Source organism: Lissotriton vulgaris, chromosome 12, assembly GCF_964263255.1.
Source record: "Lissotriton vulgaris chromosome 12, aLisVul1.2, whole genome shotgun sequence".
NCBI classification, from domain to species: domain Eukaryota; kingdom Metazoa; phylum Chordata; class Amphibia; order Caudata; family Salamandridae; genus Lissotriton; species Lissotriton vulgaris.
Genome location: NC_141700.1, coordinates 540,656,560 through 540,671,232, shown reverse-complemented (window position 1 = coordinate 540,671,232; position 14,673 = coordinate 540,656,560). Strand labels below are relative to the sequence as shown.

General features: G+C 47.2%; 1 protein-coding gene across 4 annotated transcripts in view; it reads right to left on the bottom strand.

Annotated features, from left to right (window-relative positions):
* Window positions 1–14,673, bottom strand: part of ETV3 (ETS variant transcription factor 3) — a 181,471-nt gene that overhangs the window by 65,600 nt on the left and 101,198 nt on the right. For all 4 annotated transcript variants that reach the window (XM_086945333.1, XM_086945335.1, XM_086945334.1 and 1 more), the window contains exon 4: window positions 13,827–13,942. In XM_086945333.1, coding sequence (XP_086801459.1) covers window positions 13,827–13,942 — 116 coding nt within the window. The remainder of the gene's footprint in view (window positions 1–13,826; window positions 13,943–14,673) is intronic.

Genomic DNA, 14,673 nt, shown 5'->3' with positions numbered 1-14,673 from the left:
CCTCATAGATGGTGAAAGTGAGTTGGACTCAGGCACACATAGTATTTTCACCCTTAAATTTGACCCACCCCACTGAAGCTCCTCCAGTTCGACTAGCGACTGTAGACCACTAATTGGGTGTTGGAATGTTGCAGGGCTAGGGTCTAAGCTACATAACCCGGAGTGGGGAGAGTTGATGGATGGTTATGATCTGCGCCTGCTACAAGAGACTGTCTCCCCCTGTTAGGGTGGGCTTCGTGACATTCCACTCGCCAGCCATCCAGGGACCCAGGTGGAAGACCTTCGGGGGGGCTGTGTATCTGGGGGGGGGGCTGTGTATCTGGGTTGCTGTGCACCTGGGGTGCTCAATTAAGGTAATAGACACCCATTGCCCTCACATCCTTTGCATTGTACTTAACTTTTTGGATGGTTTAACCCTGGCAGTGATTAATATAGATTTACGTGCCACATCTCACCAGCAGGGCTTGTCAATTTTAGAGGCCCTAGAGGTCCTCCTTTCTTCATTTCCCTCGTCATACCACAAAATTATCAGTGCAGATTTTAATTGTCATTTTGAACCGTTCCTTGGGATCCCCCCTGTAACTTCAGATGGGGATGACATTTGGCTTATTCCGGAATGTATCATGTACCCGGTAAAGCGTTTATCGCCCTTGGCTCTTATGGTAAACAAGCAGGTTGTAACATACTCTGTTCCTTCCAGATGTCCCGGGAACTAGTACCTTTAATAGACCAGGGAAAAGCACAATTATTGATTACATCCTGGTTAATGTAGAATTCTGAGCTCGTCTGAAAGCTTTCTCTGTCATCACAACTATCGATAGTTAATTCTAGTGACAAAAGGTTATGGTCACTAACACATTGGGTCACCGTAATGAACTGAGAGCAGAGGAGACCATTACTAATTCAAACCTGGTCACAGTGGCAGGTGGTAGACATATTAGGTGGGCGAGGGTTGCGCTAGCTCCTGAGAAGCTATCTAGGATATACAACCATGTCGCTAACTCACTAGTAGAGGTTTACGATCTCTTGAGCCCTAATTGTGCCCTGCCCCGTCTCCAGGTGCTACAGCGCATCCATATTAAGCTCCTTCACACTTTGGCAGACTATTTTTAAATTAATGTTACCAAGAGGCCAAGGCCAAAAAAGCAGGATAACTGGTTTACCAAAAGTTGTAGGGTGGCTAAAAATATCCTTATAAAAAGAGGTCAAATCGGGGTCCCAGTCAAGTATTAGAAATGCTAGGAAAATATACAAAAAAATGATCATGGATGCCAGGTTGGAGTGGGAGGCAGCAAGGTGGGAAAGCATCAAAGTAGCCCTGGACGATCGAGACTATAGGTCCTTTTGGAATCTGGTTCGAGGAGGGGTGGCAGAGGGGTTGTCTGCTATTATTCCTAATCTTAGTGAGGAGGTTTGGCTAGCTCAATTCAAGCCCCTCTACTCACTCACTGACCCCGTACCTCTGATTGATTTAGCTGCCCAAAAGAGCATACTTGTCCTGGCTCCTTTGGAGGGCCAGGGTGAGGACTGCCCCCTTGCACCCTCCTAGAAATCCAGGTGGCACTCAAAAGTCTGACTGCGGGGAAAGCCCCGGGCCTAGACAGGATCCCTGGTGACTCCTATTTGAGCGAACAGAAGGTGTGGGCCCCGTATATCTGGGCATATTTCAATGCCATTTTCCATGGTATGGAGATCCCCCCCCCCCCCCCAACTTGGCTGGGTGCAGAAATTATACCCATCCATAAAAAGGCTTCCTCTCTCGACCCGGCCAACTATCGCCCCATCAGTTTGATTGACGTCCACCAGAAATTATTTGCCCGCTTCTTACTAACAAGGTTGCAGAGTTGGATGGATGATCATCACATCTTAACCTCCCTTCAAGCGGGCTTTCGTGCAAAAGTCTCCACCATTGACCAACTGGTTAGATTACAGTTGGTCTACTGGAAGACAGTTACCCTGGGGGCGGGGAGTTTATACCTGATTTTTGTGGACCTACGGTCCGCATTTGACCTGGTCCAGAGGGATAAGCTTTGGCCCGTTTTACTAGAGATGGGTGCCCTGGCCTACCTGTGCCATCTATTTAAACGAATGCATCAAGGCACATATGCAAGGGTGAGGTATGAAAGGAATGGGGAGCGGTCTGCTCCGTTTCCGGTGGAAAAGGGAGTGAGGCAGGGGTGCGTTCTGGCCCTCACGCTCTTCTCGCTTTTCCTCAATGGGCTGATAGAACATTTACTCGGAGCAAAAGACCTAGACTCTCCCAGTTTAACAGGTCGCAAGATACCCGCCCTAATGTTCGCTGACGATACCCTTTTATTATCTAAATCGTTTACGGCCATTCAGCGTACATTAGAGGCATTCTGTTCCTTTTGTAGATTGAGGAACTTGGAGATTAACCTTTCTAAAACCAAGTTCATGGTCTACAATACCAAACATTCGACCTGCCCTCACCCCCATCTGGATGGAAGGAGTAGTTTCTTTTCTGTAACTCCAGTTCTGTAGTAGGGGTATCTCTGTTATAGTCATAATCTAGTGAATAGTCCCGCCCATGTGCGTGGACCCCGGAGCAATCAAAAATAATCTTTAAAGTGTCGAAAAAATGCAGAACTGCACAGACACAAGAGAGAATTTAAAGACATATAATGCAGCCTATAAAAGGCTACACTGTCCAGTACTTCAACTAGAAATTCCACCAAAAATCCACAAAAACAGCAAAGCCTGTCCAGATTTCCCTTGCCTTCAGCAGAAATACCTCTGGAAGATAGAGAGGAAGACATGGACAGACAAGCCCCATAGGCTGCCATTATGTGGCTCAGAATAGGATACTGTGCCTTTAAGAGAACTTTCCAGAACTTCACAGTATCCCAGAATGCCTTGCAGGTCTCTCTTACTTTCAGTTCTTTTTGAAGGCGTAACACGCCAGACCTGTAGCATTCTTTACATGAACATCTCTCCACCGGGGAGGAGGGCGGGCGCTTATGACTATAACAGAGATACCCCTACTACAGAACTGGAGTTACAGAAAAGAAACTACTCCTTCTGTAGTAGGGGATCTCTGTGTATAGTCATAAGCTAGTGAATAGAATGGAAAGCCCATCCCCACACCAAAGCGGCGGTGGAGAAAAGAAACCAACACCACTATTGTGCGAACAAATTCCGCAGCGAAGCCTGTCCAACCTGAGCATCTGCCCAGGCATCAGCGTCCAGACAGTAATGCTTAGCAAAGGTATGAACCGACTTCCAAGTGGCAGCCTTGCAAATTTCTGCAATCGGCACATTACGGAGCACGGCTGTCGTGGCAGCTTTGCCCCTGGTGGAATGAGCCTTAGGCTTACCCCCTAAGGTCTTATTAGCTTTCTGGTAACATAGTTATATACAGGACACAATCCACCTAGAGATGGACTGCTTAGAGGTCGCAAGACCCGTCCTGACTGATCCGTAATTGATAAACAATTGGTCTGACCTACGAATATCTTTGGTCTTATCCAGATAAAATTTCAACACCCTCCTAACATCCAGTGAATGTAAGGACCTTTCCGCCTGAGAAGAAGGATTCTGAAAAAACGTAGGCAAAGTTATAGTCTGGTTGACATGAAAGTCAGAAATCACCTTGGGAAGAAATTTAGGGTGAGTACGCATAACAACCTTAGCAGCATGAAATACAGTATAAGGTTCATTACAACACAACGCCTGAATTTCACTCACCCTGCGGGCCGATGTAATGGCCACGAGGAACACCGCCTTCCAGGACAGGTGCTGCAACGAAGCCTTATGAATGGGTTCAAAAGGCTCCTTCATCAAACTGGACAGCACCACATTCAATTCCCATGAAGGCGAAGGAAGCCTGACAGGAGGGAAAACTTTCTTCAAGCCTTCCAAAAAGTCTTTGATCACAGGGATCTGAAAGAAGGAAGTCTGTGATGGGCTTTTCCTGTAAGCAGTAAATACAGCGAGATGAACCCTAATGGAATGAACATTAAGGCCAGACCGCGCCAAATGTAGAAGGTAGGGAAGGAGGTCATCTTCCTTGCACGTCGTAGGGTCAAAGTTCCTGGACACACACCAGATACAAAACCTCTTCCACTTGTAAGCGTAGGACGTCCGAGTGGAAGGCCTCTTAGACTCCCTCAGTATGTCCATGCAATCTTCTGGTAGATTCAAATGGCCATATTGCACTACCTCAGGAGCCATGCCGCCAAACTCAAAGACGAGAGGTTGGGGTGCACCATCTGCTCCCCGAACTTCGTGAGAAGGTCCGGCCTGCACGTTAACCGTATGTGTGGAAGGAGGGACCGGTGTAGAAGGTCCGTGAACCACCACTGTCTGGGCCATTCCGGGGCAATCAGGATCATTCGTGCCCTGGACCGGGACAGCTTGATGAGCACCGCCGGAATCAGTGGGATGGGCGGAGAAGCGTAAACAAAGCTGTTCGACCAGTTGATCCAAAGTGCATTCCCCAGCGTCCCTTGCTGGTAGTACCTGGAGGCGAAGTCTCGGCATTTGCTGTTTTCGGCATTGGCGAACAGATCTACGTCTGGAGTCCCCCACCTTGCGAAGACTTCTCCTAGTACGTCGTCGTTTATGACCCACTCGTGGTTTTCCTGAATCAGTCTGCTCAGTTAGTCCACCTGAACATTCTGCACACCTGGCAGATGGGTAGCCGTTATCGTCAATCCTCTTGCCAGAAGCCAGTGCCAGATCGTCTGCGCCTCCCGAGACAGGGTGCGCGATCTCGACCCCTCCTGCTTGTTGAGGTAATACATCGTGGTCGTATTGTCTGTCTGTACAAGCATAGAGTTGGTCCGGAAGGATGGATGAAAAGCCTTCAGAGCCAAGTGAACAGCTCTGAGTTCCAGGAAATTGATGTGATACGTGGACTCCGTCTGAGACCACGTGCCTTGGATCTGTAAGTCCCCCGAATGCGCTCCCCAGCCCTGGAGAGAAGCATCCGTCACGATCGTCTGAGTAGGAATGTCCTTGTGGAAGGGAACCCCTCCGAGGAGATTCTCCGCCGAACACCACCACTTCAGAGACTGAAGAGCATGCAGAGACAGTCGTATCTTGTCGTCCCAAGATCCTCTCCTCTGGTCCCATTGGTCCTCCAAGCACTCCTGCAGAGGCCTCATGTGTAGTCGTGCATGAGGAGTGAGGAAGATACAAGAGGCCATCGTCCCCAGTAGAGAAGACACCGTCCTCACTGTTGTAGATGGAGCTCCTCCGAAGGAGACACGCTTGCTGACAGAGTATTGATGGTGGCTCCCAAGTATTGAATGCATTGGACCGGGATCGGGACAGACTTGGACATGTTGATGTGCAACCCCAACTTGTTCAAGAGAACGCACGTCTTCTGGAAGTCTGCTTGAGCTTTTGAGAAGGAGGAGGCCTTGATCAACCAATCGTCCAGGTACGGGTAGACAAACACCTTGTCTTTCCTTAGGTGTGCCGCTACCACTGCCATGCACTTCGAGAATGTCCTGGGTGCAGATTTCAGCCCGAAAGGCAGCACCGTGTATTGGTAATGGTCGGTGCCGACCTGAAATCGCAGAAACTTCCTGTGCTTGTGTGCGATGGGCACGTGGAAGTACGCATCCTGTAGGTCTATGGCACAAAGCCAGTCCCCCTGTTGCAACTGAGGATAAATCTGATGCAACAACAGCATGCAAAACTTTTCTCTGCGAATCCATTTGTTTGCCTGCCGCAAGTCCAGAATGGGCCTGAACTCGTTCTTGTCCTTCTTGCGAACCAGAAAGAACCGGGAGTACAGACCTCTTCCTCTTTGAGACAGAGGTACGTCTTCTATCGCCCTTTTCCTTAACAGGATATCGGCCTCCGCCTGCAGCTCGCGCAGTTGATACAGCGAGCTGACCGGAGGGATCGCTGGAGGAGGACTGATGAATCGAAGACTGTATCCACTGCAAACAATATTCAGCACCCACTTGTCCGGAGTAATTTTTCTCCACTCTGCCAGAAAAAATTGAACGCTTCCCCCCACCGGAGCGGGTAACGGTTACGGGGAAGTAACCGCTCAGGGTCGAGACCCGGCCGGGCCCTTGTTCACGGTAGAGGACTGCTGGCCACCTCTACCCCTCTGGCGTTTCTGGAAGGGTCTCCGGAACTGCTGCTGTTGTTGCTGCTGCTGTTGTCCCGAAGACTGTCCTCTTCCTTTCCCTAGCGAGCCGAGCCGCCGTTGGAATTGGCGGTAGGGTTTCTAGTCCTTTGGCTTCTCGAAGCCCACAGCCGTCAGGGTTTCCGCCTCGGCCTTCATCCGGGCCATTTAGTCATCCGCGTGTTTACCGAAGAGCGTGTCTCTGGAAAACGGCAGATTGGCCACTCGCTGTTGCGCCTCAGGCTTGAGTGACGTAAGCCTGAGCCACGCATGGCGGCGCTGGTTGATACCGTGGCAGTAGCCATGTGCGGCCAACAAGGAGATATCCGCCGCGGCACTGATGGCCTGGTTGGAAACCAGCATCCCCTCCTTCACGATCTCCATGAAGTCCTCCTTCCGGTCACGCGGCACAAGTTCTGCGAACTGCTCCATGGAATCCCACAGCGCACGGTCATAACGTCCCAATAATGCCGAGTCGCTGGAAGCCTTCATCGTGGTGGAGGAAGTCCCACATGCCTTCCTTCCCGCTGAATCAATCCAGCGGCTCTCCTTATCCGGAGGCACGGTGGAGGACGGGGAGGTAGAATGTTGTTTCCTGGCCGCCGTCACTATTACGGAGTCTGGTACTGGGTCCATCCTCAAGAAGACAGGATCCGAGTCTAGAGCCCTGTATTTCTTCAACAGTCTGGACGGGGCAGCTTTCACCACCGCAGGTGTAAGAAACAGCTCTTGTGCCGGTTCGACCAGTCCTGGCACCAGAGGCAACAGAGGGCGAGACAGGTGCTTCTTGTGCAAAGTTTCGAATATCACGGATGTCGTAGGTGTAGGAGCCGTCACCGTGATACCCAACTTCGCAGCCCCCCGCAGGAGGACTTCCTGAAATGTACCGATGTTGTCGATCGGAGACACCCTAGTCTCCGGGGAATCAGACAGAGTAGGTGAATAGGAACGGGTCCTAGAAGTCGTACTGGACCTGGACCGATGCCTCCTATGGCGCCATCTAGAACGGGTGGAGGACCTGTGTCTGCTCCTCGATCGTTCTCCCCGTCCGGAGCGCGACCTCGATCTTCTGGGCCTCGGACGGCGAGCCGGAATCTTCGGGGTGGACGCCTTGGGCTTACGCGATTCCTTAGACTTAGGAGTCTTCTTGGGAGGGGTCGGCAGCCTGGGCAACGAGACCGACCTCGGCGGAACCGGTGGAGGCTTGTCCGGCGCAGGGGCCCCTGGCCCGATCGGAAGAGCCAGCAGCGGAGGCAACGGAGGAGGGGTAGCAGCCCTCGGACGTGGACCTCTAGGTAGCGGAGGAGGTGTAACAGACTTCTTCGGAGTATAGACCTCCAAATGCACCGATCCCGGTGACCCACCATCCTTCCCGGACTGAGGGGAGCCCCCCACAGCCCTAGGCCGCGCAGCACCATCCCTCGGCGCCGACGAACGGTGATCAGACCTTGAACGCCGGTCCCTAGACGTCGAACGTCCCTTCGACGTCGACAGTCTTCTCTGTCTCGGTGTCGAACGTCTGCCATGTCTCGACGTCGACCCGGACCATCTCGACGACGATCCTCTGTGCCTCGACGGCGATCTCTTGCGCCTCGACGGCAACCGCGACCGCCTCGACGTCCGCCTCAACGTCGATCTTCGCCGCCTCGGCGGCGACCTCTTCCTCCTCGACGGCGAACGCTTACGCCTCGACGGCGACCGCTTCGACGACGATGAGGTCTTGTCCCTAGACGGCGATCGACGGTGTCGCCCTGACGGCGAGCGTCGACGCTGGACCCGTCGACGCCGAAAGCTCGACGTTGACGACACCGATGAAGATAATGTCCTTGGGGTCGACGGCGGCCTGTGCAGGTTCTCTCGACCCAGAGCCCTGGGGAGACGGGGAGCCGGCCTTGGACGTCCCTCTCGACGTCTTGGTGGGTGCCACCGACCCCGACGGAGAGTGGGTACGTGTGCTGGACTTCCTGTCTCTGGGGAGCCCCCCAGAGGCCTCAGCATGGGCAGAGGAAGCCCCTCCAGACCCACCTTGCGCCTTCAATCTTCTTTCTTCCAGACCCTGAAGCCTGATCTTCAGTCTGTCTTTCAGGGTCCTGCCAGAGAAGCCTTGGCAGATCTCACACTCTTCAGGGATGTGGGAAGAGGGAAGGCAGAGGATACAGACCTCATGGGGGTCTGACTTGGCCTTCTTCCTGGAGCACTCCGGGCATTTGTCAAATAATGCAGGCATTACAGACAACAAAAGGGTGCAAAACAGCCAAGAAGAAGACACCAAAGTACTTTAAAAGTACACAAAATCAAATTTAGTGAAAAAACACCAACAAAACCCTTGAAAAGTGAGAGCTCAATGCTCCAGGGTCCTGCTTGCAGGAGCCGGAAAAAAGAACTGAAAGTAAGAGACCTGCAAGGCATTCTGGGATACTGTGAAGTTCTGGAAAGTTCTCTTAAAGGCACAGTATCCTATTCTGAGCCACATAATGGCAGCCTATGGGGCTTGTCTGTCCAGGTCTTCCTCTCTATCTTCCAGAGGGATTTCTGCTGAAGGCAAGGGAAATCTGGACAGGCTTTGCTGTTTTTGTGGATTTTTGGTGGAATTTCTAGTTGAAGTACTGGACAGTGTAGCCTTTTATGGGCTGCATTATATGTCTTTAAATTCTCTCTTAAGTGTCTGTGCAGTTCTGCATTTTTTCGACACTTTAGAGATTATTTTTGATTGCTCCGGGGTCCACGCACATGGGCGGGACTATTCACTAGATTATGACTATACACAGAGATCCCCTACTACAGAACAGTGTTGGACCGTGTGTCTACCCTTGATTATTTGGGGGTCACACTCAACGTCAGAATGGATTGGGGGTCTCACATGGCTACGGCTAACCTGAAGCTGGCCTAATCATCCGGCGGTATCCTAAAGGTTTTCAACGAGTCAACATTAAAACTGTTGGGTCCGCCTATGGAAATCTATAAAGCCCAGGCAAGAGGGGGTGCGCTTTACGGTGCAGACCTATGGGGCCACGTTGGCACTGCCCCGCTCTCACTCACTAAGAATAGTTTCATCAGGCGCCTCTTGAGACTTCCCTCGACCACTCCCCTGACCCCCTTACGGCTGGATCTAGGTGTGGTACCTATACAGGAGATTGTGTTAAACCGTCCCCTTCTGTACTGGAGACAACTTTGGTCCACCCCGGAGCTTATAAGCTATAGGGAGGACTTGGGGTGGTGGGGTGGTGGGGTGGTGGGGGGGGGGGGGGGAATGGTCTACTGTCCAGAAGGGGTGTGGGGAGAATTCCTTGGCTAAACTACATTAAGCACCTTTGTCAGGCGCTTGGACTGGGGGACTGTGGTCCTCACCTGAGGAGACCTGCATCTTGATTTCCAAGAAATTGCTGATCTTGGTACTCAAGCGCTATCGAACTGATCTTACATTAACAAACTCTTCTTGGAGTAGATTGACCAACACCTTTTTGGATATTAAGGCCCATCCCTACTTCGAGAAATTTTTGGATGATATTCAGCCCCCTTTGGCTAAAAAACTATACATCCAGTTCAGACATGGTTCATTGCCACTCAGGGCTGTAACATACAAGTGGTCCAAAGTACCACGAGTAGGGAGTTCTTGCCCAGGGTGTGAGGGCAGTAGTGAGACAGATCTGCACGTTCTGCTCTTCTGTCCCTCTCACTCTAAGTCAAGAGCCAAACGGATCATTCAACTTTGCAAATCTAGGGGCCTTAGGGATTACAGGGAGGTATTTAGGATTCTCAAATACGATACCTCCCCTCTGACAGTGTTTGCAACCGCTAGATTTCTTCTGTCGATGTGGCATGTAAGATGCACAAAATTAAAAATTGGCAGCCCACAAACTATTGATTCTCTAGCAAATTAAATATAGTGCTACGAGGTTTGTCACTAATAAAATGCCTAGGGTTTGTTCAATGCGACTTATTTTAAATCATGTAGTCCTTTATTGACTGTACTCAACTTTTAATCTTTTTATTCATTTATATGTATTTACTATGCTTCTAGACTTCTATGTAACTTTGTCTTAAATTATTCATTTTATCTGTAAATGTGTACATATGTCTTTTTATGGTTCTTAACCGATAATAAAAGCTTTTGACTGACTGACTGATTAGCTTAAATGTCCTGCAGTAGTTGGTCTGTTGCACGGGAGACTGTTAGTGTGACCATTTCAGAGTTATTTTATGTAGGAACTGGGCACATGAATTGTGTGCCTTTGGTGGAAAATTTCTATCGTCTGACATCAAGAGGTTTGTTAGGCTTCAAGAACAGAAAGTGTTCATGTGCATGTTTTTTTGTTTGGTCACTGGAGAAGTAGACCCAATCTTCTACAGCACAAACTTTTTAGCTAGCAGTTTTAACAATATTCAGCATAGGTTTGTGAAAAGGTATGGCTGCTACTAAGTCAAGAAAGGAATCCATAAGTAACATGTTCAAACTTGTACACATGGTTCACTAATGCAAAGCCATTACTGTTTGTGCAAGCACTCTAAGGGTCTGCAGCAGGTTGTACACAGAGTGTGCATTATAAACCATGATTGCAATGTAAATGTATGTTCACGTTTTTAAAATATCACAATTTGTGGCTATTCAAATAAACACGAATGATCACTGATCATATATTGATACATGCAGAACTGAAGCAAAAAGTAGCGATTGTTTCACAGTATAGAGTAACAAAATATCATTTGAGATTTGAAAGAAGGCTGAAATTCGATTTGCTTAACTATTAAGCAATTTTTAAGGGCAACCTTAAATACCACTACTATAGGATACCATTTAATAAAAACAATGCGTGTCACTATTTAAAAAAAGAAAGAAGAAACGGCGAATCGGTGCAAAAACCATTAAGTTCAACATTTTGGGCAACATGTAAATAAAATAAATTAGGGCCCCATTCTCAAAAACAGTCACAAAAAAGGTTTGATTTTGCACTGGTGCAGATTGAGGCCTAGAAATAATACCCATAGAAAAAGTCTGCGAATTCAAATTTTGCATGACCAAATGTATTTACATACATTAGCTCATAAAAAACATGCAGAGCAAGAGTAAAATCACTTTTTATATTTAATTTTCTAGTGTGAAAATATTTTCCCTCATGGGGGAAACTAGTTTCCCTACAGGACCAGCTTAATTTAGGAGGGAGTTGTCCTTTCTCCCCCTAGAACATTTTCCTTTTCCAGGCTTGGTGTGCGGATGTACATAGGGAACGACAACTTCCAACCAGCATCCAGACCACGAGTAGTTATGCTCCCACAAAATATTTGGTATGAAAAAAAATCTGTTAGGCGCGCAAAACCATACTTTGCTTGTATAATGCAAGCTTATATGCGTAGATAGCAATGAGAATTGGACCCAGAACATTAGGTCTTTGACAAGACCTTGCAGCTCATAGTTGCAAAATGTAAACCAATCATTGATGTAACATGGTTCATTGTCAAAATCATGGTAACAAGAGAACTGGGGAACAGTGAAATTAAGTGAATTGCAAAAGTATTACACAATGTGCTCCTGTGGAGAAGGTCAGACTGAGCAGTAGTGTTGATCAGTTATCAATCTTGGCATTGGACCTCAAGCACAATCTGGATTTATTGTACAATTTTGAGAATTTGAGTGAATACGTAAAAGTAGATTTGACAAGGCAATGCACAAGGCTCTTCCTTACAATCAAAGGTAAGAAAGAGAGCAGTGGTACAGTTAGAAATATGGTGCATCTTGAACTCTGGTATGATCAGTACTCTGGCATAATGAAAGTGTTGGCAAATTCAGAACCCTACTGTGGTCAAAAAGCTGCCCTAAAACGATCACAGCCATAGACTGAGCCTGTGAATATCGAAATATTTATCACAAATAGAACTCCGGTATGTTCAGCGTCATGTGTAATCTGAAATGTGGCAACATCGGAGACTTAGCCAGAATCAAATCCATGATTTATTAGCACCGGCATAACTTAAGAGGATAATATCAGTACTCAAATATAAGAATCCAGTCCTGATCGGTTGCCTCTCTGCGTTGATTCAAAAGGGACAATTGTAAGTAAGTATTTTAAAATATTCCACACCCCTGCCTTGGTACTGCAGTGGTGGGCCATAAATGGAATATAAAAAACCTCACTTGAAAGATGTGGTACATGTAGTCCAATTGAAATGGAACCACAAAAGTGCCAGCATCCAGGCGCAATTTTCATGATGTGCTTCTTGAACCCCATTTTGACCTCTATTTTGACTCCTATATTTAAAAATTGAAAGGAATAAAAGCTACTACTTTATCACATACATAAGATAACCTACCGAACCAGTGAAAATATGTCCAACTATTTTTGGGAGTAAAATGCTGCAGCGTCACCAAATACTAACTGATGTATTTTGCTTACAATATGGATATGGAAGACTACCTTACCACTGATATGCAACTGATGTCATAGCAGAGGTTTCCAAACATTCAAGCAGGCTCCCATAGCAATTATATGGATGGTAGAGAAAAATCCTAAACACAGTCATATATGCGAAACAGTAATCAGTGGTACTACAGCTTATTCTTTTCATCTACGCAATCTAGAAAGACATTGGTTAATTGCCACTAAGTAGCACTGTAGTCTTTAAGCCCCAATGTCTGACCCCACTTAATGGGAATTTAGTTACTTTCTAAATGCCAACACTGATCACATTATAAGCAATGTACTGTGTAAGGGTGCCTATACCCAGTTATGTAATCAAGTATATCAAGTATGTGATGTTAAGTGAGGTTATGAACAAACTACGGTGAAATTGTGGTTGTCTCGCCAACCTAATTTTGGAATTTTAGTAGGTTTTATGTTTTGTATCATAACCACAGTGCTTGTACAATTATTACAAAGATTGGTATAACTACCATTTGATCCATTGGCAACTAGGAGTTATGTTAGTATGATTTGCTTTGCATGTTCTCATTGAAGGTTTTGAACTCGTTCTTAATTGCCGATTTTAATAGATCAGATGGATCAAACCTTTATGCATGATAAAATGTAGTGAGCTGGGTCTCAGATTTACTACTAGCATCAATCGGCAGGCAACATTTCTTCCTCGATTCTCAATTATACAACTTAATAATGCATCAGTTGGAGAGAATAGCATGACTATGGCAATTTCATACCACCAAATAAAGCAAACAAACAAAACAAAAGCACACTTTAGTAAGCAACAGTTAACACATTACATGTTTGTTGCAAACTTGAGAGGGAACAAGAGCAGGGCAAAAAACAATGGAAACTGGCCTCTCAACAGTATTCTGTACAAATATGCATCGCAATCTGACATACACGAATATATGCCAAGCGCTAGGTGCATAAGGATTAAAACGTTTAGACATTTAATGTATTTTTCAGACAAGGAAAAATATCACAAGAATACAGCATTCTAATAAGAAAACCGGTAAAGAAAACATTTCTGGAAGGATTAGAAATAAATAAACGAGCGAAGACCAGAGTAACAACATTATTACACACTAAAAGGTGTAATCAGAATATACTGATCACCTCATATTGTTAACTGGTACACATTGTACTCTTAAACTTCCAGAATTGAACTATAAGGGAAATCGTTCCCACTGTAGGCAACACAAAAGATTAGTTTGGCCAAGTCCTCATTCTCACAAAACGTTTCTTCTACCACCAATGATTATATGCACAAGCAGGCAAGCCTTAGACTTGGGTTCCTGTTTGCTTACCATTGTGCCGAAGGTTGATGAAGGGGTAGTTGGGCATCACAAGTTTATTGAAGTTGAACTTGTAAGTGAATCTTTTGCCTTTTGTTTTATGAAGGATCCTCTTGTTGTAATAATATCTAAAAGAAGAAAATATTAAATATCAAAAATGTGCTTATGATTTAAGTAAATATTACATTTTTGTTATTAAAACAAACACCTAAACTAATTCAATCAATGCGTGCAGCTAAACATGGTCACAGAGCAAAAAAACAAAAAACACTAGCCACTTGCTAGGCTTATACTGCAGAAGCACTGGAATTCGGAGCTTAAACCTTGAGATACCTTGGAGTTAGGGACTGGCTGGTGAGCAAAGTCATAACTCACAAAAATATTTAGTTAGACTTACATACCAGCACCAATTTTTTCCCTACACCTGATCTTAACAAGTGCTGAGGTACGTACAGCGCAAACCCACCCCATCCCTCCCGCGCCACTGCTGGGACCATCACCCCTCCTGCGTCGCTGCTGGGACCACCACCACCCTCCTGTGTTGCTGTTGGGACCACCACCCCCTCCCCATCTCTCCTGAGTTGCTGCTGGGACCACCACCTCTTTCTCCCCATCCCTCCAGCGTCGCTTGGGACCACCACCTCACCTCCATCCCTCCTGCGTAGCTGCTGGGACCGCCGCCCCCCATCCATCCCTTTGCATCAATGAAGGGACCATCACCCCCCCCCCCCCCCCCCAACCTCTAGAAATCCCTTCCTCCCAATCTCTGATCCCAATCAATCAATTGTTTCTAGAAACGAATCTTTTCAGGCCCCTTTTTCACCTTAACCATTTTGCCATTTCCAGCAGTGTCTCACAA